At 44.6% G+C, this 27,644-nt stretch overlaps 1 protein-coding gene across 6 annotated transcripts; it reads left to right on the top strand.

Moving 5' to 3' along the window:
• The first annotated feature begins 536 nt into the window (after positions 1-536).
• Positions 537-27,644, top strand: LOC102564652 (lysozyme g). Of its 6 annotated transcripts, none has more exons than XM_059720982.1 (6): positions 537-557; positions 23,937-23,982; positions 24,344-24,433; positions 25,298-25,494; positions 26,568-26,706; positions 27,298-27,644. In XM_059720982.1, the coding sequence occupies exons 1-6, from the start codon at positions 552-554 to the stop codon at positions 27,429-27,431; spliced, it is 612 nt and encodes a 203-aa protein (XP_059576965.1). In that variant the 5' UTR covers positions 537-551; the 3' UTR covers positions 27,432-27,644. The 6 variants fall into 6 exon arrangements, with proteins under 6 accessions (XP_059576965.1, XP_059576963.1, XP_059576962.1 ...); XM_059720980.1 differs by lacking the exon at positions 537-557 and adding an exon at positions 1,066-1,128; XM_059720979.1 differs by lacking the exon at positions 537-557 and adding an exon at positions 7,582-7,701.

Below are 27,644 nucleotides of genomic sequence, written 5' to 3'. Positions count from 1 at the left end.
TTCATAGGGCATGGGGAAGCCCCAAGCAGTCCCAAGCAGGCTGGAAATCTTCCAGCCTCCAAGAGAAAAGTAGTTTCCTGTTCTTTTCCTTTATAGGAGAATCCATTTTTAAAGTTTCTTTGCAACTCTTTTATATATTCTTGTGACCCACTTTTGGGTCATGACCCACAGGTTGAAAAATGCTGCCTTAGGTGCCTATTCCCTTGCAGCCAGCTCCCTCCAGGCAGAGTTGTTTTAACTGGCTGCAGGTGTGCCCCTTCCCTCTAAGGTACAGCTCTCTGCCTAGGCAACAGTGTTTCTTTGCTGCCTTCCTTGCAGTTAGCCTCTGTTCAGCTGCCTGGGCTCTATCTGCTGCTTTTTCTCTCATTAAAGTAACAGGAGGCTGAGGTTCCCTGTTCCACCAATAAATATGTTTTTCAGGAAAATGGTATACCAAATGAGCTGTTTGCTCCACCCCAGGCTTCTAGTTCAGATCATGAAACATGAGCTGCAACACCTAGAGTGACACCCTCGGGAAGGAAGGGATTAGCCAGAACACTTCTGAGAGTAAAATGCAGGTAGGAAAGAGGCTGTTGCAAACCCGTCTGCTGCTGAGATTCAACTGCCAAAGTAACATTTGCCTGAGGATTATTTACAAATATTTGCCTCAGGAGAACAGACCTCTGCTCTTCTAAATCTGTTCATCTTGCGGGCACGTGTCTTGCCAACTAGCAGAATGCCTGTCAAGAATTATGGGGGAGGGGCTGGCAGGGATGGAGGCCCTCCCCTGCCACTCTGCTGTCCAGGCCTGTTCCCCACCCACCCACCCCCTGGGCCCAGCCTCGCTCCCCCCATAAGCGGAGAGAGAAACAAAATTGTTGGGGGGGGGGTGTCTGAGCATGTGCGCCCCCCCCCCCAGGTGGGACAGTCCCTCAATGGGAACTTCAAGTCCTGGTCTCAGGCTGCATTACTCCGAGACAGCATTTGTCCCAGATTTGCAGCATCGTGCAGGGATCCACGGAAAATGACAGGTTTCCCTTAGCAGCCTGCCAGGAGCACAATGCATGAGGTGTATGTCCACATGCATGCCCGCTCATATGCATGTGGCCAGGAACACAGCCAGGCAGCCTGAAGAGCAGCTCCCTGCAGGTAAGTCTATGGTGAAGGAGGAGGTATAGGGGAGCGGGACGTGGGGGCAGATTGAGGCCCCCACGCTGACGGAGGGAGTGGGGCAGGGGCAGGGTATGCTGCCCAGCCAGGGTGGTTCATGGGGCTGGGATGGGGAGTGGGACAGAGCCACAGGCAGCTCATCCAGGGGGCAGGGGGTATGTACCCCCCCAGATTTGTGTGCAGGATGGGGGCAGATGTGGGTTGCCCTCTGTGGCTCAGGGCTCCCCAATCTTCTCCCCTGCCCCCAGAGGCACTGCACTAGCCACACTGCCATGGCAATGCACCACCTGCCCTCCCAGCAGCAGTGGAGGTAGTGGTGGTGTTGAGTTGTATCCTCTGCTGATGCTGAGTGGACAGGGGGTGTGCGGCTAGTGTGGGGCTCCTATAGGAAAGGCAACAGGGTGGGGAGTCCACATGTGGGCATAAGGGGCAGCCCACATCCACAACCCACTCTGCTCATCTCTGATCCAGCAACGGGGAAGGTGTGGGGAGGCAGGCATGTGTCTTGCCTTCCCCTTTTGAAAAGGTGGTTATCCTAGCTCTGGGGCTGTCAGCAGGAGAGAGATGGGGGAGTGCAAGGGGGAGCGGTAGCACTAAGCTGCCAGCTGCTTTGAATGGTCAGAGCTGAGGAGGCGTGGGGGAACCCGTGCCTCCTAGCTACTCCAGTTAGGATATTGTCAGGGAGCTGGACTGGGCCCATGAAGCAAGAGGGCTCTGCTCCATGCCCCCCTAGCTCTGACCATTAAAAGCAGCCAGCAGCTCCATTCTGCCACTGTCAAGAGGCCTGGGTGGAAGGTGGAAGAAGGGAGCCCTGCCCCATCACCTCATGGGCCAGACTCAGCTCCCCCCAGTACCCTGGCTGGGGTAGTGGGGGAGCCTGTGAGGCAAGAGGAGGCTCCCTTCCCCCACCCCCCACTTGGGCCACTTGACAGCAGCATCATGAAGCTGCTGGCTGCTTTGAAGGGGGCCAGAGCTGAGCAGGGGGACAAGGTGGAATGGGGCCCCCACACTTTGCATGTCCAGCCTGGCTCCCTCCAATATCCCAGCCAGGGTAGCTGGGGGGACCCGGGAGGTGAGGAGGACTTCCCCACCCACAGCCCCTCCTCAGTTCTGGCCATTCAAAGGAGCCAGTAGCTCCCTCCTCCACTGACAGCCCCCAAGTAAAAAATGAACCCTGGAGGGAACACAAGTTTCCTAAGGTGCTCTGCTTTAGAGAGTGTTTATTTATTACTTCATTTGACCAGGGGTTTTTTTGCACAATCAGACATTTTTAAAGGACTCTGCAGTGGTGCACATGTGTTACATCATGGCTGTAGAGCACTTTGAGGGGCCCAATCATGCAAAAATTGTAACTTGTGTAAGCACCTATAGACAGGCCCTTTCCCTCAATCTGTCATGACAGCAATATTTATTTGCTTGCCAGAGTGGAGTGCAGTGCAATGTGAATTGAATTAAGCTTCATTAAAGTCAGTGGTGACGCATAGGGGGTGCACGGGGATGCATGTGCACCCCCTGAGAGAGCCGGTGCACCCCCTGATGGCCGCACTCACCACTTCGGTGATGGGCAGTGGGGGCAGGCAGGAGCGTCAGTGCCTCCTGCAAGCACCGGCCACTTGTTGTGATCGCTGCAGCCGCTTCCAGGAGTAGCTGTGGCTGCAGCCACTCCCAGAAGCAACTGAAGCAAGTGCAGTGATCAGCTGCAGTGGGATTGCCCATGGGGGACTCCCCCCACCTGCCTCCAGTCAGCGGGATTGGTGGCAGGGGGGGCACATGCCCCCTGTGACTAAGGCAGCACCAATCGCCTATGCTTGAAGCTGAACAAGTTTCATTACTCATAAAAGAAATAACCTATTCGTGCTTTTCTTTGTAATGTGTTATGTTGTTGTTGCCTTTTTGTTTAAAATGTAGATCCTATGATGCTGATTGATTTCTTGAACTGCTGCTTCCACAGGTTGCATACAAGATGATATATGTCCCTGCTCTTGGTCACATACCTCAGACAGTATTGTAGGTTAAAGAGCCTCAGGATAGCAATAAACTGAAATAATCCTCTCTGCTAGACAGGTGCAGTATGTTGCTAGAAATCTGTCCTGTGTTCACTGTGAATGGCACTGAGGCCACATGAATCATGAGGAGCACATCCTACAGATAGTATATTGGAAGGGGGCCTCTGTCTTGAGAGGTGTTCCAGTCTAGCTCCTCTTGATACCTAACAGAAATACAGTATGTCAGTGAAGTGCTAGGTAGCCCCACAGAGGCTTAACTAAGAATTTTGTCTCCCTGGACAGGAGAAGGTGGGGGGTGAGTGCAAGAGAGTTGAGGGAGGAGAGAAGAGTCCTACCTCCCTGCTAGAGTCTCACCTACCCACACATAGGCGGCTACTGCTCTTGCTATTGAATTCACTGATGATGCTGACTTGGTGTGGCCACTAGCATATAGCCCTTCATGAATAATGTCAGGTACCAGATGATGAGCACAGTTGACAACACAGACAGAGAAGGAGACAAACAGCCTAGAGTAGTAAAAGGTTTATTTAGAGAAGTGAGATCAGTGGTTCTCAACCCTTTTTTTACTTGAGGGACCTCTCATTAGACTCAAGGCACCCCTTGAAAAATGCTAAATCTTAATTTTCACTCATTCTTGACCAGCAGGGCTTCTATTACAAAGAACTCAGAAAGACCACAACAGCTCAGAATGTTTGTGACACAATGGATTCCTCTCTGAAATCTCTGGGTTTATCTTGTGAATTATGTTTGTATTGATGTACCTGGCTTTGGTACCCTGGTTGAAAATAAACTGAGCTAGATGTTATCAAGTCAGCAAGGCTGGATAGAATACACCCTATGGTACTGAAGGAATTGGCTGAAGTAAGTTCAGAGCCATTGGCTATTCTCTTTGAGAACTCATGCTTAGCGGAGGTCCCAAATGTTTAAAAGAGGGCAAATATAGTGCCTCTCTTTAAGAAAGGGGAAAAGGAGGATCCACAAAACAACAGGCTAGTCAGTCAGACCTCGATACCTGGAAAGATCATGGAGCAGGTCCTCAAGGAATCTATTGCAAAGTACCTAGAGGGGAACAAAGTGAACAGAAACATCCAGCATGGATTCACCAACAGCAAGCCATGCTTGACTAACCTGATTTCTTTTTATGAAAAGGTAACAGGCTCTATGGATGGGAGGGAAGAGTACTGGATCTGATGTACCTTCACTTTAGCAAGGCTTTTTGACAGTCTCTCAGGACACTTGCATGAACAAACTAAGGAAATACAGACTAGGTGATAGTACTATAAGGTGGCTATATAACTGTGCTCAACAAGTCTAGTTGGTATCAAGTGGGGTTCTCCAGGGGTCTGCCCTAGATCTGGTATCATATAACATCTTTATTAATGATTTGGACAATAAGGTTGAGTGCACAGTTAGCAACTTTGCAGATGAGACTGTAAGGTTTGACCTAGAAACTACTATGCAAAGCCTAAGCAAAAGTGAATGTTATGTGTCGAATGCCCATCTGCAATGATAAGGAGCAGACAGTCTTAGATAGAGGAAGCTTGAAAACAAAAAACAGAATCAGAGGTACTGGAACAAAGAGCTCATTATAATACTAAAAATCACACCCCGAGGCGGGGAAGATATATGCTAATGAAACATATATGTATGTTAATGAGATACATAGCTAAAACACAGGTATAGAGACATGCTCAGTAAAGAACTCCTTGCGTCACTCCTTTATAACCAATTAGCAAACAAGGATGCTTATGAAGATTCAACCTCTTGTATATAAGGGGCTCAGTATTGAATATGTGTGTGCTTGGCTTGTGAAATTATTCTGCTTGCACCTTTTATTGCTAGCAATAAATCTTTTTTATACTTTCACCCTGGTATCTTTATTGGCCTTTGCATACTGGGCACGAACCCAGACTTGAGCTGGGGCCGAACAAGACCAAGTTAGGTGGAACTGAAGACACTCTAAAGGAGCTAAGATCTAAAATGACCTGGATAAACTGAAGAAATGGTCCAAAATCAATTAGATGAGATTCAGCAAAGACAAGTGCAAAGTCCTATATCTAGGACAAAATAATTGCATGCACAAATATGGATTGAGGGATGTCTGTCTAGGCTTCAGTACCACAGAGAAGGACTTAGGGGTTACAATGAACCATGGGTCAGACATTGGCCATGTCTACATGAGACACTGACTGTGCAGAGGCCCAAGACTACTGCACAGTAGCATTGTGTGGCAGAAACCATGATGCAATGCTACTACACAGTATTTTCAAGCTACTGTGCAATCAGCATCACAAAAAATCCGTTTGTTGGCGTGACTGTACAGTAACTCAGGTTGTATAAACAAATACTAAATGACTGTGCGGTAAGGACTGACACTGCAAACAAGTGCCTGTCCATTTCAAGGTGAAGCTTCTCACCCTCAAAGAAGAGAAGAGAGAACAAAACAAGAAAAAGGAAAGATTGCAGCTTTGCCTCAGCTCCAGACCATGCCGTCACCACCAGAAGATCCCAACCCCAGAACAGCTCCCCACCCTGCCACACACTCTGCCAGCACTGCAGGGGCTGTCATGGTGTTGCTGCTGCTGAGGTCTCCATGGAAACCAGCTGCAGGAATGCAGGCAAGAGCTGCTGGGAAATGAAGTCCGCTGTGGGCCTAATCCAGCCCATGGACTTTACCTGCCCCTGGCCTAGAGAGTGGTTCTGGGAAAGACATGAAACTCTACCCTACTGGGGCTGGTTAGCATGGTAGGGCTGCCTGTGGCAGGGCAACTTTCACAAAGTGCCATGCGTGGGCCACCCCAGAGAACAGCGAGTATGGGGTGCTTGAAAGCCTCAGCTCCCACTGCCTTGTGGTTTGCTCCATGGAGAGGGACGACTAAGAAACCACATCTTGAGAGAAAAGGAAGAGAGAAAGGGGTACCAGAAGGGTCCAGAGGCACAGAGGGAGGCCAGGAAAAGCTGGGACCAGGTGTGTCCAGAGGTTCAGAGTGGGGCCAGGAATAAAGTGGGACCAGGAATAGTGGGGGACCAGAAAGGTCCAGGAAGAAACCAAAGGGCCCTGGCAGCCCAGAGAAGGGCTGGGTGAGAGACCGAAGAACCTGGCAGCCCAGGGACAGGTTGCGTAAGAGATTGAATGGTCTGTGAGCCTAGAGAGGAGATGGAGCCTAACAGACTGAGGGGTCTGAGGGCCCAGAGAAGGGCTGTTTGAGTAAAAGAAAGAACATCAATGTCGTGGGAGAAAACTCCCTGGAGTTCGTTGTCTAGCTGCATAGGAACCAGGCAACACGGGTAAAAGTTTTACTGCAGTTTATTTGCTTGAGCAATGACCATAAGCCAGCAAAGAGGCAAAATGGCCCCCCCTAAAGGGTGGGGCGTTCTTTTATATTTTTTACAATAAGGCAAGACTACAGGGTTAACAAAAAGCAATACTTGGGCGGTGCTTTACAAATCTTCATAACAGCATATTTCTATTAAGCTGAACTAGCACTTTCTAAAAGCTTAAAGTTAAGTAACAGTAACATTATGATACGTTAGCAAAAACTTGCACAGTAGTAGATATTTCTTAAGGACACAATTACTGTACTTAGAACAATGGCTTCTTTGTCTTATCTTGTTCCTTGCTGTAGCTGATTTACAGCACATAGACACAGATTCACTTGCTGCATTTCACTCAGAAAATGGTTAACACAGTTAAAATGATTACTCAACATAAGTAAATGGCTGGCTTAGCTATTATTCTGCCTTGTGGTCAGCAGCATTGCTAGGCCACAAGTCATGCCTTGTATTCAGCTGCAAATCTAATACTTCTCAATAATCTAAATTATTGTTAACCTAACAGTATGCTATCAGAAAACTATTTTATTTCAGGGTAATAACAAACTTGCCCACCACAGTCCCCCCTTTGTTCCAAACTCCCAGAGGGAGTTTTGGAACACACTTTTAGATATTCAAGTTCTAGTGGAGTTAGGTCTTGATGATTGTTGCTGGATATTTGTATAAACTGACTATACATTTTTACTTGCCTTTGCATAAACTGTTGTCCTAGAGAGCATAAACACTGAAAACAGCACAACAGGCAGATTACAATTATAACAATTCCGATTATGCTTAATACAAAAGGTTTAAGTCATCCTGTAAGGGAAGGGAACCAATTAGTAAGCCAGCTAAGAGACGCATCTTTGGGGATTTTAGCTATATCTTCAGCTTTTTGGATATGGATAGCTGCATCATTGAGGTGGGTTTGAACTATGGTAAAAGAACTGTTAACTTATACACAACATTCTGGTCTGATGACTGTGCATGCACCCCCCTTTGGGCGGCGAGGAGAAAATCAAGGGCTATACGGTTTTCAATTACTATTTGTCGGAGTTCTTTTTGGGTGTCAGCCAAGGCAGCAACGGCCTTCGAGAGTTTTTTGTGACCTTCGCTGAATTCGTGAGTCATGTTTTCTATCACAGCTTGGAGGCATAATGTAAATCTTCTAAGACACACAGTGCTTATTCCCGGGAGCATACTTGCAAGGGAACACCCGAGTAATACTCTTTTGGTAAGTGGAGTTTTTTGATATTTGTTTACTATATCACGGCTTTCTTGCAAATTCCTCTTGTTTTGCCACCTGCCCCGTGGAAGGTACGTGGCGAAGGACGTAGAGGGTTTTAGCATTGCCGGATAGCAGATACCTTTTCCTTTGGCAGGGATTTTATGGTAGGCATGGGAGTCACAGACCCAGTATTGTCCTTTTAAAGTAGCGAGGTTTGAATACTTAGGAGGTATTCGGCCACCGTTTCCTAGTTCTAGCACTCTGCGCTCACCCTTTGATTTAAAGGAAGGATTTGCAGTTCTATTGAAGAAGCATTGTCCCCGGGAGGTATCAGTGTACAAACAATACCATAAGGTATTATTTAAAGAGGAAATGGGGGTGTAGATAGGATTAGTGCCCTTGGTTAAATTTTTGTCGCTGTAGAAATCATTGTAAGAGCTGCAATAGGTAGGGGTTGCTGTATTATTATTACGCTAGTCTCTTCTAATTGAACTAGTAAAATAGTGGTGACATATGCTGGTGCTTAAGTTAATGCAGTTTGATACTGAGCAGTTTACATAAAAATATTAATTTCCAATGACAGGCTTTACTAAAAGGAACTCCTGCTGACTTTGGTCCCAAGCTTGGTTATTAGAGGGGTTTAAAAGTGACTCGATGGGGTCCCAGGGGATGGGAGTTATGGGAATTCCTCCTTGGGTGTGGAGAGGAAAATGATTGCACACCCAACAGTTACTTTGGTTTTCTGCTTTAGTGGCTCTCTCAACATATTGGAGGTACCTATTGTTATCAAAGATATGGGCAACAATAGGTTTAAGAGTAGCCTTAGCCTGAGGAGACTCTGTAAATTGTTTGAGGACTGGGTGGCTAGGCTTTACACAATATTCTGCTCCATAAGTAAATACTCGGACTTCTGCTGAACTACAGCAACGTGAGGGAGGATACCAGCGGGCTATGTTGACCTTTCCGTCTATTTCAGAGAGTTCGATTGAATTGCTTATCTAGACAGTAAAACCTCAGGCACCAGGATTAGCACATCTGCAGCAACTGGTAGCTATAGCCGACCCTTGTAAAAGACTTATTTCTTCAGCAAAGAGAAAAATTAGAAATAACATAGTTATAAAAGCCATATTATAATAAAAATCAGCATAAACAGTATAAACAACTCTGCAGCTCCAATAATTGTTCTTCTGGGGCATGTTACAGTCTCAAAGTGCTCAGTTTCAGCTGATTCAAAAGTGTCTAAAGGATGCAGTACTTGGAGTTCGGTGTTCTTTGGGCTGGACAGGACTCCAAAAGGGTGACAGTTCATTAGTGGACTTTGGTTAGCTTGAGTTTTATATTATTTAATGGGCTGCAGGTCCAGGAGGTGTTTGTTTTTATTTTTTCATCTGCTTCTGGCTCACCCTTGTCGTGGTTAGGTGGGTGTGCGGTGCTCCTGCGAAGTCCGCAGTCATTTTCTTCTGGCTTTCCCTTTTCCAGGTCAGGGAAGCTTGCGTTGGAGCCGATCCTGAGCTCTGGTGAAACTTCTGTTTTCTTTGTATGAATATAATGAATCCAGTTGTCCTTTTCTGCTACTTTTATGGCGGTGTGGGAGGTGAGGAGGACTTGATACGGACCTTGCAACTTAGGTTCAAGGGGAGACCGTTTTCAAGTTTTTACATACACCCAGTCTCCAGGCTGGATGCAATGTGCTGGAACATCGGCAGGTAAGGGTTGGCTTAAAGCAGCATATCTATGGAGAGATTTTAACTGAGACTGTAGAGATAAAATATAAGAGGTGAGTTCTTCATCGCCTAAGAGAGAGGAAGTGCGTGCTGGTAGTAAGGGGGAATGTTGGGGAACAGGGTGTCCGAACAACAGCTCGTAAGGGCTGAGCTTTAGTTTTTTTCCTGGGGGTGGTTCTGATGGACATAAGAGCCAGTGGGAGACCTTTAGTCTATTTTAACCCGCTCTCAGCACATAGCTTTCCAATTTTTTTGTTTCAGGGTCTGATTCATTCTCTCTACTTGTCCTGAGCTTTCTGGGTGCCAAGGGGTATGGAATTTCCATTTTATTCCTAGGCAGCTGGTCAGTGTTTTATTTATGTTAGCAGTAAAATGTTATCCTTGATTGCTTTCAATGATCCGTGGTGGACTAAACCTGGGTATAATTTCGTTAAGAAGTATTTTACTACTTGTGCTGTAGCTCTTCTGGTGGGGAAGGCTTCTACCCACTCTGTGAGTTGGTCAATAATTACTAGGAGGTTTTTGTACCCATTGTCTTTAGGCATATCAGCAAAATTTATTTGTAGTTTTTTAAAGGGAGTATAAGCCCAGGGGCGGGCTTCAGGGGGTTCTGATTTTTCCCCTTTGATATTAAACTTTTTGCATATATTGCAGTGTTCTAAAAGTCTTTTTGCTTCCTGGTAGACTCCGGGTGCGTAGAACAGCCTATTTGTGATAGCAGCAAGTTTTTTGCAACTTAAATGCTTGCTTTGGTGAAGTTGTTGTGGATAAGGTTTAAGGGCTGCTTTAGGTAGCACTATCTTTCCGTCCGGCAATCGCCATATTCTATCCTTTTTAACTACTTTATTTTACGAAAGATCAGGTACAGAAAGTAAAAAAAACATTAATCTTACTAAAGAGAAACCATTCCAGGACATTTAGAACTTCACACTGTGACAAATACTTTTGCAGTAATACACATCATGCTTAACATGCCATATAGCTCTTGAGAAACGAGCAATTCTACTCTTCCCTGTCTCGTAGTACACGTGCAAAAACTTTCGGCATTTCACTCCAAGAAAAAACAAAAGCAGCCTGGTGAGGGCCCAGGGCACGGCACAAGCTGGAAGCCACATTCCCCTACCGCGCCCAACTGCTCAGGCAGTGGTTCAGCTTCAAGTACTTCAAATGGAGTTACTACTGCATAACCCGTTTTTCTAACTCCGTTGACTATTTTTGAAGAGCCATCTACATAAAAATTAAGTCAGGGTTGTCTAAGGGTAAGTCACTGAGATCTGCCCTGGGTTTGTCTGAAAATGCTGCAGCTTGAAGGCAATTGTGGGAGTCTGGTTCCCCGTCACTGGGTAGAGGTAATAAGGTAGCCGGATTCAGGGTATTGCATCTTTCTATGACCAGGTTTGTGGCCATTAAAAGTGTGGTTTCATATTTGTTCATTCTTTGATGAGAAAAATGTTGAGTGTTTTTCTGGAGGAGGAGGAAGGCTACTGCGTGTGGAGCCTTTAGGATAAGGGGGTATCTGAGGACTAATTCCTGGGCTTTCTTGACTATTGTTGCAGCTGCTGCCACTGAGCAAAGGCAGCTTACTTCCTCCTTTGCTACTGGATTTAATTGTGCAGAGAAGTAAGCTGCAGGCAGCTTTATGATCTCAAAAGACTGGTTCTTCTGCATCTTTTGTGATAAGCTGCACAAGAGGCTTGGTTAACTCTTCTTAAGTATTTAACAGTGGATTTACAGAACTGAAGCTTGCTTGGTGACACCTTGTGGCCTTTGACAGCTAGTGTAGTGCTTAACTTATACTCTCTTTTTCAGTGTCCTTCCTATTTACAGTAATGGCATACGTTGGGCCCATACGGTTGGTGGGTACGGTCCGGTGGCCTAGGCACAAAGGGCCTCGGGCCACGGGGCAGGTTGGTTCTATAGGGATTTGGTGGCTGAATTACCGATGCCAACCTGCGAATGTTGGCCTGGTCTTTCTTTTGTTTTTCTTTTTTCCTTTTCTCTTTCTATTAAAAGTTTTAGTAGCAATGGCTAAGATTTCTGCCATGGATTTACTCTCAACACCCTTAGTGTCATGTTGGAGCTTCTTTCTAATATCTTCGCTAGCCTGACTTATGAATATAAGTCTTAACACAGGCAAAGTGGCAGGTGTCTCAGGGTCCATGTTTTCATACTGGCATATAACTTTACAGAGTCTTTTAAAGTAGTCCGAAGGGTGTTCTTCTGGACCCTGAACAGTAGCTTTACGTCTGTCAGTGTACTAGCAACAAATAAGTAGGAAAAAAGTACATAAAGGAAACTAGACAGATTGTAGGAGATCCTGGCACTGCACTGCTCAACATGGAGAAGAGATTTGCAGGAAATGAAGGAGAGGAAACATAAGGTATGAACAACTTCTTTCAGAACTGGATGAAAACTAGCAAGCATAAGACCAGACCTTATAAACAGATGTTGCGTGGTTTCATGGGATTATGATTTCCAATATAACCTCTGCAGATTCTCTATCATGTTCAGGGTTCATGAACCTTTCTTGAATCAAGACTGATTTTTAGGCGTGTAAGGTAACCCAAACCTACTTGGATATACAGTGAATTTAGGTCGCCATTCAGTCTCTTCACCCAGTCCCACCCTAATCATAGACTATGGCTGAAAAGGCAATGGAATTTAACAATGTCTGTTAAACTGCTAAAATGTTACCATGAGGTAACAAAATTAGTAGGCTGCGTGACGCTTCGGTCCCTGATTTAATTTGGCAGAGATTCAGCCTGATTCGGTGACCGAATCTCCAAATCCAAATTGAATCAGAGAACCATTTAATCTCTCCGAATCAAATCGGAACCCTCTGGATCGATTCAGAAAGATTCGGCGATTTGGACATAGAGATAATTTTAAATGTTTCTTCTACATACCTCAAGGTACCAGGTGGCTCGTGAACGCTGTGATGGTGGGGCAGATGGAGCACCCCACAGAAGCACGGGGGGCTCCCAGCATGCTCAGCAGCAGACCTGGAAAAGGACCAGAAGCACATCTGGTCCATTTCTGGGTGCCAGAGAGCACGCTGAGGGCCCCCGCCATGCCTCCCTTGCTTGGCAACTGGGGCCTCCTAGGTCTGGGGGGCACCCAGGGTCCTCCCTGTGGCCGATTGCCAAGCCGCTGGGGTGGGGGCTCTCAGCGTGCTCCCTGGTGGACCCGGAAGTGGACCAGAACTATTTCCGGTCCACTTCCAGGTTTGCCACCAAGCATGTGGGGAGTCCCCCTGCGCTCCTGTGGGATGCTCCACACACTTCAGCATTGCAACGTTCATGAGCCGCACCTGGTACCTCGAAGTATGTAGAAAAAACATTTAAAGCTGTGTCTATGGCCGAATCGCTGATTCTCTGAATCAGCATCAAATCTTCAGATTCGGATTCGGCCAAATCGAATCAGGGACAGTGATCCAAATCAACAAATCGAAACGCTGTCCCTGATTCAGGCTGAATCCAAATCAAATAGGGCCTGTTTTACACACCCCTAAAAATTAGTTGCTTCCAAAAGGCTTTACAAACTGAGGCAGACAGTTTCTGAGCTGACTGGAATTATTGTTTGTTTAAAATCCATATGAATTCTTTTGGTATTTCTGTTCAGGCAGAATTTCTGCCTACAGTGCAGGAAACCTAAGCATCAGAGCCAACTCTAAAATGGATGTTGGCACAATCAAGAATGCCCGTGTCACTGCTGTTGTTCCACAGCCACATTTTTATAAGAAAAATGGATGCTAACTTTGAGAATAATACTGATGAAAAGCCTCTGCCCATCAGATAAACTCTGATTGTCAAAATTACCAAACTGATGATACAGTATGCTTAGGCAGAGATTAAGACCGCAATCCTGTAAATCCTTACACAAATAGACTCATTGACTCTTGATTTTTAAACAATACTGTGATCAATAAGAGAATTGTTTTAACTTCAAAACAAATTTGATCTAGATTTTGCCAACATAAATGTTGAGAGTAGTTTATATGTGCTATACCAAATTTAACTACTTCACTGCTTGTTAGAAGTAAAATCAACCCTGCCTAGTTATAATTTGGTTGCTGCCTTTCAGCTTTTAAATATGAGCATGTTTCTCAGTATCTGCCATTCTCATAATTAACAAATACAAATAGCTTTCTTAGGGAATATTTGATAATGGTTTCTCTTTTGTATCTTTCAATCTGTACTTCTGATTGCAGCTCAATATAGATACATGCATTTGTTATGTTGGGGGAAGTTATTTGTATGTATTTTAATGTTATGTGGAAGTAGTTAGATTTAGAAACAAGGTACTAATTTGTGGCAAATGACCGACACTCCAAAATGTTCATTCTTCCAGCTCCGTTAGCAAACAATATTGACAAGGTTATGGGAATTACCTAAACACAGAGCCTTTACTCCTACAAGTTTCGAATATAAAAATATATTTCCTTTCTTTAGTTGTGATTCATCATCCCAGCAACTGGACCAAACAAAGTCTCACCCCCTATTCCTATGGTTTAGTGTTCTCCAAGTGTTCAACAACCATTCCTCAGTTTGAATATATACTACCTGTGATTTGAAGCTGGTGATCCAGCCTGGTGTCCCAGGCCCAGTTCTGCTTTGCTTCTAAGATCAGGTGTATTGAGACAAGCATGGCCATACAGGATACCTGTAGATTGTGGGACATCTTCTCCGACGTGCCGTAATTGCAGCACATTGGAGCAGACTCAATTAATCGACCCTGTTGAAACATGCTACTTAGCATACTCCAGCAACCTTGGCATCTCATGTATTCAGCATCCCCAAGCTTCAAAATGGCAGCAAGGATAATTTAACTAAAGCTTGTCATATGAGCTTTAGTTACAGCACCCCCAGTACCATTTTGAAGCATGGGATGATGAATACATGAGACATTGTGGGTGCTAATTAAAGCGCCTTCCCCCCACTCCAACCTCCAAAGCACATGTAAAGATGACCACAGATAATATCTTTATCTAATATTACATTCTGGAAGTTTGGCTGCATTCAAGAGACTTGTGACTTACACCTGGAAGAGTGATGACATAACTTTAAACTATATTGATTTAAGCCAGCAAAGCAACCCCCAATTTCTGTGATTTGAAGCTTTGAAATTAAAACTTCTTTTAGGAAAGTGACAGTGTCATGATGAGCAAGTCTCAGGCAGTATGCCCTGTGCTGTGTAAATGTGCAGTTGTTCTTCTAGCATATATGAAAGAGAAAGATTCAGGGCTGGATTGTGACTACCTTTTGCAAATATGCAAAAGGACAGGGGGATGGAGTGCAAGAAGCAAGAGGAAGTGAGAGGATTTTATCTTTGTGCCTTCACTTTGCCTCCTGAGCACACAACCTCAAAGGGATGGGATGAAGTAGACTACAGCATTGATGCCACTGCATGTTGCAGCTTCCTTTCTGGCATGAGCTGCTCCAGCACCCTGAGGAGCATACAGGTCCACATGCCCAGTAGGAGCACTGAGTGCCAGAAGTAGCCAGGTAACAAATAATTTGCCATTCATCTTTCTTCCTCTGGACAGAGAAAGTCATGCAAGGCATTGACTCAATACTGCATTTACTAAACCAAGCACTCCAGACCATACTTTTGTCACCTTTCAGACAAGCTTGTGAGGATGCAACAGTAGAATTGTCCTGTAAGTAACACAGATACTTCTGCTGCTGATAAGAATGCAAGGTCTTGGCTAAATTTTGCAGAGCTTTAAATATTAATATTAGTGGAGTATAAATATAGGCATATTGATCCATTTTGCTCCAGCCAACACACCAGTCTTTCCACTTCCTCTGGGTCACTAACATATGTCCCCGTGTCTTACTGATTATCATTTAAATTAATAACCTCAGTCAGTTTCGTCTCTGGAGCCCACTTCTTAACAGTTAACTCAGACACAATAGTTGCACTCTGGTTGAGAACCAAGTAACACAGTGACCTATGGACCACTGTGTGCTATACAGCTGAGTTTATAAGATGTGAAAATAAGGATGACGGCAGGATCACTGATCTTTTTCCTGGCAAGTGTAATCTCAAATAAAGTACTGAGAGTGCTGGAACCCTGGCCTGGGCAACTTAGAAAAAAACCCATGGAGGTATGAGGGATACAAGTTGTAGCCATGTTGGTCTGCAGGCAAAACTAATTAGAACTCTTGGGAAGGTGATATCTTTTATTAGACCAACTAGATAATTGCAAAAAAAAATATTTGCAAGCTTTTGGGCGCACACACCCTTCCTCAGGCATAGGAGAGTGCACAGATTGTAACATTTCTCCCAGGTGGAAATGAAAATTCATATTTCACAGGAGAGCTGAAAGGTGGTATAAGATCTCCTGGTTGGAAAAGTTCATTTTATGCAAAATAGGCTCAGATAAAAGTTGGAGAAGTCTACTTACCTCAAAGTTGTCTGATGGCAAGCAGGACGTTGAATAGAGGTATAAAGGATTTTAATGGTGACCTGCAAAGGCTTCTCAACTAAAAACTAAGTTGTCATATTTTATTCCTTACAAAATACAAAGAGAGCCTAAACAGGCTTGTGTCATGCTGTTAAGTCTTTTTGTGTGCTTAAATTTTGCTAACAGGGCTTAGCCTCCCCAAACACAGAGCAGTGGGTAGGGCTGCATTGGTTCCCATTTTCAAAAAAGGGAGGAAGGAGGACACAGGAAACTATAAGTCAGTCAGTCTTACCTCGGTTCTGGGTACGCTTTTTGAGAGAGTTATCCTGGCGAATGTCCGTGAGGGGCCAGCAGGGGAGATTATGCTTAGGGGCAACCAGCACAGGTTCATTAGAGGCAGGTCCTGTCAGAGCAACCTGGTGGCCTTCTGTGACCAGGTCACAAAATCCTTAGATTCAGGTGTAGCAGTGGATGTAGTCTTTCTGGACTTTAGGAGGTCCTTCGACACTGTCTCTCACTCCATTCTCATTAAAAAACTAGGGGACTGTGGTGTCGGCACCTACACAGTCAAATTGGTCGGTAACTGGCTGGAGGGCGGCACCCACAGAGTGGTGGTAGACGGGTCTTATTTGACCTGGAGGGATGTGGGCAGTGGGGTCCCCCAGGGCTTGGTCCTCGGGTCTGCACTGTTCAACATCTTCATCAGTGACTTGGACGAGGGGGTAAAAAGCACCCTGTTCAAATTTGCAGATGACACTAAGATGTGGGGGAAGTGGGCACGCTAAAAGGGAGGAATAGGCTGCAATCGGACCTAGACAGGTTACAGGGGTGGATGGATGAGAACAGGATGGGTTTCAACAGGCAAGTGCAAGGTACTGCACCTAGGGAGGAAGAACCAGCAGCATACGTACAGGTTGGGGAACTCACTTCTCGTCAGTCAGGGGCAGAAGAGGATCTTGGAGTCATTACTGATGCCAAAATGAACATGGGCCGACAGTGTGGGGAAGCAGTCAGGAAGGCCAACCATACCTTATCGTGCATCCACAGATGCATCTCGAGCAGGTTCAAGGAGGCGATCCTCCCCCTCTATGCGGCACTGGTCAGGCTGCAGTTGGAGTACTGTGTCCAGTTCTGGGCACCACACTTCAAGAGGGATGTGGACAACATGGAGAGGGTCCAAAGGAGAGCCATCCACATGATCAGGGGCAGAAGAGCAGGCCGTATGAGGAGAGTTTACGGGACCTGAACCTGTTCGGCTTCCTCAAGAGAAGGCTGAGGGGGGATCTAGTGGCTGTTTACAAACTAGTTAGAGGGGACCAGCAGTCATTGGGGGAGTCCCTGTTCCCCCGAGCACTCCCAGGAGTGACTAGAAATAACGGTCACAAGCTGGCAGAGGGTAGATTCAGACTAGACATCAGGAGGCGCTACTTCACGATCAGGGCGGCTAGGATCTGGAACCAACTTCCAAGAGAAGTGGTGCTGGCTCCTACCCTGGGGGTCTTTAAGAGGAGGCTGGATGAACACCTTGCCAGGGTCGTTTGACCTCAGTACTCTTTCCTGCCATGGCAGGGAGTCGGACTTGATGATCTGCTCATGTCCCTTCCAACCCTACAAACTATGAAATTATGAAACTATGAAGTCAAATCTGGAGCCAAACCTTGTACTTGGATCTCAGTTGCTCCTGATAATTTCCAAAAGAACACCTCATGCTTGCTGCATACATGGAACTGTGAAAAAAACCCCAAAACAAACAAAACAAAAAAAAAACAAAGGCTTTCAGCTGTGTTTAAAATACTTTTGTTCCTATAAGTTACGGTGGTATTTAGGACATAACAAGGCCACCTCTGACCTAACAGAGCTCTCTCTCTCTCGATTACTTATTACATCCATGTGTTTCCATTATTTAAATGAAACACAACTGTAGAAGTATCTTCCTGGCACGGGGCTGGGGTGGGCTGTGCTTGGGGCGGGCAGCAGCGATGCTGGGTGGGGGTTACATGGGGAGGTTGCAGCCACTCCAAACTTTGCCATACGCCTAGGCTAGCCTTCATAGAGGACAGTCTGGTTGTCCCCTGTCCTCTATTGATACAAAACCGGACGCCTTTATGTCCTCTATTTTTCTCTTGAAAAAGCAGCTCCCACTGCTGCATACATCCCAGGAGGCATGGGGACGTGTGCCCTGGATCTGCGCACAAGCCGGGCTGGGTGGTGGGACAAATGGAGGCACATAGAGTACATACCCCCAAATCTGTGCACAGGATGGAAGCAGCTGCTGTTGCAAGCTGTGCTTTGCTCCCTGTAGCTGTCCCAGGAGTGGCCGATGCCATGTGCCCGCTGCTTCTGGGCTGTACCGCACCCCCTGCCCACCCAGCAATAGGAATCACATGGCATCGCACAGCTCTTGGGGCAGCAAGGCTCAAAACGCAGAATGCAGCAACAGCCACCTCTGCCCTGCGTACAGATCAGGGGGCACATGCCCCCAGGCCTCCGCTTATCCCACCACCCAGCCTGGCCAGGGCCCCACTCACCCCAGCCCCTGCTCCTGCCTGTGCCCTGCCCCCCCAAGGCCCTTTCCCTTCCCCCTGCCCTGCCCCCACAGATTTACCTGCTGGAGGGGTAGCCCAAATAATTTTTTATCCCTCTACCTATGTATGTGCCCCTATTAGGCTGGAGTAAACCAATCTAATTTACTCCACAGAAGGATAGTATTTGTAAATACAAGTACTATTCTGCTGCAGAGTAAAAAACTCCACAGCAGCACATGTGTAGATGCTGGAGGGGCTGGCTGGGCATGAGGGTGCTTCATTGTGGGGGCTGCCTGTGGCTAGTCCCACACTGAAGCTCCCTCATTTCCTAAGCAGCGCCCCCCACAGCACATTGATCCAGAGGGAGCAGCCCTAGGCTGGCAGGCTGACCCCTAGGATCCCTTGCAAGCCAGGGCTGCTCCAAGCAGGCTTCCATGCTGTGCATGAATAAACTGTGGAGCTTATTGCTCTGGAGTTAATTGCTCCCAGGTGCACATTTAAATGGCATGCCCAGGAGCAATAAACTCCAGAGCAATAAGCTCTGCAGTTTATTCACGCACAGGAATAGCACATATAGACTTGCCTAGTTTGACTCTAAAAAACCCCAGCTAGGTATTCCATATTTATTGTCTACATTTTTGTGTTAGAGTTGCTTAATTCCTTGCTCCTATGAACTTGATGTAGCTGAATTAAGTTTCCTCCTTTTCTCTTTCATACTTCACTACCAATAAGAGGGGATCTGCAGGCAAAATTAGGCCTTCGGTTATACATGAGCACTGTAGCTTCACATTATGCCCCCAGTAACACCAATACAAGTTGTTATTCTTTAATGGGATTACACAGGCATAACTGACTGACAGGAATAATCATAAAAAGAAGCATCAGATTACTCTCCTAGCAGTGTTAATGCTACAGGGCTAATGGAGGCTAAAACCCCAAATTACCACACTTATCACTGAGGTCAGCAAGTGCAGTTATATTTAATAAAGAGACATTTTTACATAATCATTCTCAAGATAGAACCACACTTTAAAGGGCTTCATGTAGCATTTATGAAAGATGAAGGGGGAAAAATTAAAATTAGCCTAATATAAAATTATGTGATGCTGAATGCCTGATTAATAGCATCTGAAAGAGGAAATTTAGTACAGAAGCAATTTTTTGACATTTTCAGTCTCCCAAAGGGACAATACCCCATTCCATTCTGACATGCTGACATAGATCATAATGTGATACAGCTCACATGTAGTCCCAATGGAACATGGAGCTGGCTTCCAGGTGGGTTAGGTATAAGATGATATTTTGCAGTGTTATTTATTTTATTTTTAAGGCCGCAGGTGTTTTTATTCTAGCACCAAATAAAAAATTGAATCTTCTGGCTATAATATGAGCATCAACAAGGTCACTGCTGTATTTTGTACATGGGAAATTAGCCTATATGGACTTTAATCCACACCTCTCTAAAGCTGCCTCTAGCCCATCAGAGCTGAGCTGTGGCCTTCACTGTAATTTGTATTACTTAAACTGTGGAATTTCAACTATGGGCTATGATAGAGTGGTGCATTTCCTTGCTACTGTTGTTAATATTTTGATTATTATGTCTCTTTCTTTGTTATGTGCAGATTTAGGGAGCATATCTCCCACAATGAGTTGAAGGTTTTCTGGAAGCATGCAAGTGAGACCAAAAGGTTTAGATGTAGAAAATTTCAGAAGAGATATAAAGACAGCTAATTTGCCACACCTATTATTTTGCCTGGGAAACAGCATATGACATTACTATAGAATTCCTCCTATGATGATAAGCAGGGATCCTGGTTTTCTCTGATAAAAAAGTCCCCAATTTTCAGGTTAGAAAAAGTAAGCCAAAATCCACATTTTTCCGTGATTAAAATGAAACACCACTAATATATACAGATATTTATATAGATATATAGATATCTATAGAGTGGTATATATATATTAGTGGTGTGCATACATACATATGTATATATATATATATATATATATATATTAGTGGTGTGTGTGTGTGTGTATTAGTGGTGTTTTAATAACAGAAAAATGTGGATTTTGGCTTACTTTTTTTAACCTGAAAACTGGGGACTTCTTTTTATGTGCCTTAAGGAAATGATCCTTCAGGCACAAAGCAAGATGATCCCCGTGCGAGGTAAAAGAGGGAAAGGGGCCAGGAGGCTTCCTTGGCTGACCAGAGAAATCCAGGGCAGCCTAAGGGCCAAAAGGGGAGCACATAAACAGTGGAAACAGGGAGAAATCACCAAAGACGAATATACCTCCTCTGCTCATGCTTGTAGGGAGGCAGTTAGACAGGCCAAAGCTACCATGGAGCTGAGGATGGCATCCCAAGTAAAGGACAACAAGAAATTGTTTTTCAGATATATAGGGAGTAAAAGGAAGGCCCAGGGAGGAATAGGACCCCTGCTAAATGGGCAGAAACAATTGGTGGCGGACAGGGGGGACAAGGCTGAACTCCTCAACGAGTTCTTTGCCTCAGTGTTCCTAAGCGAGGGGCGCGACAAGTCTCTCACTGGGGTTGTAGAGAGGCAGCAGCAAGGCGCCAGACTTCCACGCGTAGACCCTGAGATGGTGCAGAGTCACTTGGAAGAACTGGATGCCTTTAAGTCGGCAGGCCCGGATGAGCTCCATCCGAGGGTGCTGAAGGCACTGGCCGACAACATTGCAGAGCCACTGGCAGGAATATTTGAACGCTCATGGCGCACGGGCCAGGTCCCGGAGGACTGGAAAAGGGCCAATGTGGTCCCCATTTTCAAGAAGGGGAGGAAGGAGGACCCGGGCAACTATAGGCCAGTCAGTCTCACCTCCATCCTCGGCAAAATCTTTGAAAAAATTATCAAGGCTCACATTTGCGAGAGTCCGGCAGGACAAATTATGCTGAGGGGAAACCAGCACGGGTTCGTAGCAGGCAGATTGTGCCTGACTAATCTGGTCTCTTTTTATGACCAGGTTACAAAACGCCCGGATACAGGAGGAGGGGTAGATGTCGTGTACTTAGACTTCAGGAAGGCCTTTGATACGGTATCCCACCCCATCCTGGTGAACAAGTTAAGAGGCTGTGACTTGGATGACTACACAGTCTGGTGGGTGGTGAATTGGCTAGAGGGTCACACCCAGAGAGTCGTGGTAGATGGGTCGGCTTCGACCTGGAAGGGTGTGGGCAGTGGGGTCCCGCAGGGCTCGGTCCTGGGACCGATGCTCTTTAATGTCTTCATCAGCGACTTGGACGAGGGAGTGAAGTGTATTCTGTCCAAGTTTGCAGATGACACAAAGCTATGGGGAGAGGTGGACACGACGGAGGGCAGGGAACAGCTGCAAGCAGACCTGGACAGGTTGGACAAGTGGGCAGAAAACAACAGAATGCAGTTCAACAAGGAGAAATGCAAAGTGCTGCACCTAGGGAGGAAAAATGTCTGGCACACCTACAGCCTAGGGAATGACCTGCTGAGTGGCACGGAAGTGGAAAGGGACCTTGGAGCCCTAATGGACTCCAAGATGAACATGAGTCGGCAGTGTGACGAAGCCATCAGAAAAGCCAATGGCACTTTATCGTGCATCAGCAGATGCATGACGAATAGATCCAAGGAGGTGATACTTCCCCTCTATCGGGCGCTGGTCAGACCGCAGTTGGAGTACTGCGTGCAATTCTGGGCGCCACACTTCAAGAAGGATGCGGATAACCTGGAGAGAGTCCAGAGAAGGGCCACTCGTATGGTTAAGGGCTTGCAGACCAAGGCCTATTAGGAGAGACTAGAGAACCTGGACCTTTTCAGCCTCCGCAAGAGAAGGTTGAGAGGCGACCTTGTGGCTGCCTATAAGTTCATCACGGGGACACAGAAGGGAATTGGTCAGGATTTATTCACCAAGGCGCCCCCAGGGGTTACAAGAAATAATGGCCACAAGCTAGCAGAGAGCAGATTTAGATTGGACATTAGGAGGAACTTCTTCACAGTTAGAGTGGCCAAGGTCTGGAATGGGCTCCTAAGGGAGGTGGTGCTCTCCCCTATCCTGGGGGTCTTCAAGAGGAGGTTAGATAGGCATCTAGCTGGGGTCATCTAGACCCAGCACTCTTTCCTGCCTATGCAGGGGGTCCGACTCGATGTTCTATTGAGGTCCCGTCCGACCCTAACATCTATGAATCTATGAATCCCTGCTTATTTGTAATATTTTAGACTTTGTTTTCCATAACATCCAAGTTTGGTGATGGTGAAATACATTTACTTACCCAGACCAAATTTCAGATTTTAAATAATATGGAGACCATGCATAACAATCAAAGATCACATTGTATAAATATATCCACACCAGCACCAGCAACCAAAACCTATAGGAACCTATGTACACTGGAATCCACAACCAAGATTGCAAATAAGTTTAAAAAAAAACCCACAGGGAAACATGTCTAAAGGTCACATTTGTCATCCTTTATGCAGCTCCAAGGAGCAGAAAAATAGAATGGATGTGGCTCATAAAGGAAACATGGGATTTCTAATGTTAAGATACGACAGAAGATGACTACTGATGGCCCACATTCCTGCTTCCTTATCTTCAGGGATCCTGGTTTTCTCTGTTAAAAAAAAAAATCCCCAATTTTCAGATTAAAAAGTAACCCAAAATCCACATTTTTCCATGATTAAAATGAAACACCACTTGGTGTTTCATTTTAATCACGGGAAAATGTGATTTTGTGTTACTTTTTTAATTGGTTCACACTAGATAGATAGATAGATAGATAGATAGATAGATAGATAGATAGATAGATAGATAGATAGATAGATAGATAGATAGATAGATAGAGTGGTGCTTCATTTTAATCACAGAAAAATGTGATTTTGGGTTACTTTTTTATTGGTTTACTCTATATAAATATATATATGTAGTGGTGTTTTATTTTAATCACATAAAAAATGTGGTTTTGGGGTTACTTTTTTAATCCAAATATTGGGGATTTTTTTTTACATCGGAGAAAACCACAATCCCTACAAATAAGTACAGTACTAAAAAAGATAGGTTAGTCCAAACATGCAATTAACTTTTTACTTGTTACCAAAGAGTTACAGAGTTTTTGACACACCCTGTATCCTAGTCTGGATTTGTGTACTAATCTTCATTGTTTCTACTAATAGCAGGAGTGTAGCTGGGGGGTGGGGAGGGGGTGTTAAATTTCTCTGCACATCCAAGTGCTGAGTGGTTGCAATTGTTTACAATGATATTGTTTCACATGGCTTACTCGGCAAAATCCGTTCTGCATAAATTCAACTTCCTGTTTCCTCACTGTAACTTCCAACCCCTGAAGAGAGTAGGTAGCTTGTGTCAAGCTCCTCCTAATTCTGAACTGTTAAGATTGCAGGAAAGTACTCAACCAAAAGTAGATAAATAACAATCTTAGATTTAGAGCACAAATCTCATTTTATTTCTCTGGATGAGCTGAACAGCAAGTAGTAAAGTGTATTGTTGTTTAATGTTAAAAATATACAGTGTTTGGGGAAGTGAACTGATTTGTTTGGGCAGAATACTCATATTGAAACTAAAACTGCATGTTTGTTTCTTTAGGAAACCCAGGAGCAGAAAAGCGCAGATCATCAAGCAACCATGTCAGGTATTTCATATGTGTCTAACAATTTTGTAGCACTGGAGCAAGAGATCAGTCTCCCATTAATTTACTGAGTTAAATTTAGCATTGTTCATGGAGAATTGTGTTTGTGCATATGTGTATTTTAATTATATTCTGAAATGGTTTGCTCAGTCCATAGGTATAGGTGGGTAAATTACAAATAAATTACATTATAATGCCGTACATTGAATATGCTGATAGGTATGGCACCTTCTAGCATGGATAAGCACATAAATATTGCCTAATTACAAGTTTCCCATCAATGATAAGTGTGAGCCACAGATGTAACTGAGAATATATTCATGATATGCATAATCTATTGATTCTAATCCATGCTTCCACTTAGACCCTTCTGAACACTACGGTAAATTAATGGATGTCGATACAACTGGGGCTTCCATTGAAACTGGAAAACAAGAAGGTCTAAGCTATGGAGGTAGGCATTATTCAGCTTTAGAGCACTGGCAAATGCATATTATAAATAAATATGTTTATCTTTTAATTATTCCTGAGAGATGTTTCTTTTCCCTTCAACAAATCAAACTTGACTTGTACAATTCATTTCTATTGTATTTACAAAAAGGTGCTCTTGAGGTGTTCTGGGGAATCTTCAAAACAATCTGAGAAATACCCAAAGTCTTAGGGACCAAATTCCAAGTGCAGCAGTCTTTTCTCTTGTTCTTTGAGAGAGTCCCCTGTATTCTGAGCTATTATTTCTATGCATTGCCTCCCAAATATGTCTACACCAAAGAGAATTAAACCTTTTGAAGCATAAAGGTTTGGAGTGAAGACAATTCCTGCTTATCTCTAAGATCACCATGTTATATAGAATGGGGGATGGTAACCTTTCTGGCAGCCAAGCCACAAATTAGCCTTGAACGCTCCTTGCATGCCACTCCAATACCCTTCCTCTGCCTCTCTGCCATTCTGTTTTTTTGCTCCCTACTGTGTTCCCTGCCCAATCTCCTTCCCTGCTTTCTTCCTCCTATCCTATCTGCTGCTGTGCTGCTTGTCCTCTCCCTGATCTGCTGCATGCCATTTGTGGTACTTATGCCACAGGTTGGCCACCCCTGCCAAAACACTGCCATCTCCATTTGAAATTCCCTATATTCTAGAATTAATTTATTGTTATGCCTAGATTTAGGCACTTTTTTCAGCCATGGATGGATGCTGATTACTAATTACTAACTCTATATAGATTATAAGGGTTTTTAAACATTAAATGTAGCCATATTGTCTTTTGGAGGAATACCTCCCAACTGCTTTGAAACAAAAAAAAGGGCATTTACATTTGCTACAGGAGTGACTGCTTCAGAAAAGATTGCTGAAAGAGATTTAAAGAATCTGCAAAAATATGAAACCAAGATTAAGAACGTTGGTAAAAAACTGGGTGTAGATCCAGCTCTGATTGCTGCTATCATCTCCCGAGAGTCTCATGGTGGAATAGTCCTGAAGGACGGCTGGGGTGACGGAGGAAATGGATTTGGTTTAATGCAGGTATTTATTAGCAAACTCAAAAATTGCAGCCATCTCTTTTGTGTCAGAAAAAACCATAAAAAATTATGAGGATTTTGCTTTGGGGGTCATCTCCACCCTGCTGCCAAAAACTTGAGCAAAGATTTAGCCTTTTGTATTAACATGTGCCAAAGCAGCATGTCTGGCTAATTCCTCCCCATAAGAGCTATAAATAGTGACCTGGCTATTGTAATTGGCACCCTGAATGGGTTAGTCACTTTCCAGACACAGAAGTCAATTCTTGCTTGCAGTACAGCCTAGAGACAAAGTGTTGGAGAAGATGAAGTACAGCATAAGGTGAGTTAATAGTGCCACGTTCCACATTTTCGAGTTGTAGGGTTTGGCGTTTAAGTGAAATAAATTAGGCTAGATTTTCTTTTACCATATGACAGTTCATGTTGCTTTGACTGGCTAAAGGGACTAATGCCCCACAAGGACAACCAGTCTATGGAGTGCCCCCTGGCAGGTGTAAAGTTGATGTTATTCTCAATCCCCAGTATAGCAGTGGGGAATCCAGGTTGTAGGCAAGAGCCTGGAGATAATGCACTGCATTACAGCTACTATCTGCTTCCCAGAACTCATTGATTTGCCTAGAAAGGAAAGGATCTGATTGATTGTTCCTGCTTCAGAGTACAGTACCTTACCAGAAACGGTTCACTAAACTCAGAGGCTTAGGCTGCAGCTACATTAAAAGTGTGTTTAAACAAGTTCTTCCCCATGCGCTGCAAAATGCCACTGGCAAAAAGGCAGGGAAAACCAGAGCTCATTTCTGTATTCACATCCTACTCCATTGGCATCATTTTACCCTCATCAGCAGGATTCCCAAACAGGCCCTGCCCACATTCTGACAATCTTTTACACAACATGCCAGTGCTCCAGATTCGCCCTTATCTCTCCACACATCAGCCAATTCTGTGACTACAGGAAAAAGAAGTGAAAACATGGCCCACAGAAAAGAGTAAAAATGAACGCAGCTCGTACACCCTTAAAATCCATAAAAAACCCTTGAAAAAAAATCATTTTGGTGCCAGGATATTCTTGCTTGACTCTTCTAGGTTGATAAACGACACCATGAAATTGTTGGTACGTGGGACAGTGAAGAGCATATTACGCAAGGTACAGAGATTTTGTGTGGGATGATAAAAGACATCCAGAAGAAATTCCCACAATGGACAAGAGAACAACAGCTAAAAGGTACAAAACTATTGGCTTCAAAATACTTCATGCAACAAAATCCCATTCCTTAGTTTGGTAGCGTTTGTCTTAGCTCCACAGGCCACATGAGTAGAGCAGGGGTGGTCCACAGGCTGGACTGGGCCCTGTGCTGCCTCTGTCTGGCCCTTCAAGCCAGGACTGGGGCTCCGCCTGGCCCCATGTGCTGCAATTGGGGCCCCACATCACCCTGTGCTCCTGATCTAGTACGTACAACCACAGCTCATGGGGGTTCGATGCAGGGAGCCCCACGAGCTGGATGACTCAGCACCAGCAGCTGGATCTGGTCCATGAGCCAGTGGTTGAGTGTACCTGCCTTAGTTCATGTCAAATATGCACATAAATAAACCCAAATCATATTTACTGTTTTTCAGTAAAAAATGGTGAAGAACATATTTTATATATAGCTTTCTTCACAGATAATGGCACTTAATAAAAATAAGTTCTGTATGTAACATTAGATATCCTCAAAAGAGTTGCACACTAAAGGAGGAAACTTCAGAGCTGAAATTGTTCTTGTTTTCTTACAAAAGAAAAAGTTTCTCATAAGTATTTGTTTTGTTTTAATTTCAGGTGGGATTTCTGCCTATAATGCAGGGCCTAAGAACGTACAGAGCTATGAGAGAATGGACATTGGCACAACTAAGAATGACTATGCCAATGACGTTGTTGCAAGAGCCAAATTTTATAAGAGAAATGGATACTGAGAATGCTGGTTGTATAGAGATTGCATTTTAAAAACAGACTGAGTCAAAAAGTGACTAGTACTTGGATTTCCAACAGAAATACTGAAAAAAGGGAGAAAAATGTTACAAGCTTCAATGGGCTCTCTTTTAGTTTAGATTAAACTGAGTTTAAAATTTAAGTTATGTATTAGTGATAGTACTAGAGGTCATTAAAACTGGAAGTCTTATCTCCAA

The sequence above is a fragment of the Alligator mississippiensis genome, chromosome 1 (assembly GCF_030867095.1).
Source record: "Alligator mississippiensis isolate rAllMis1 chromosome 1, rAllMis1, whole genome shotgun sequence".
In the NCBI taxonomy this organism is placed as follows: domain Eukaryota; kingdom Metazoa; phylum Chordata; order Crocodylia; family Alligatoridae; genus Alligator; species Alligator mississippiensis.
Note: the sequence above shows the minus strand (reverse complement) of the source record. Positions and strands in the feature narration are given on the sequence as shown.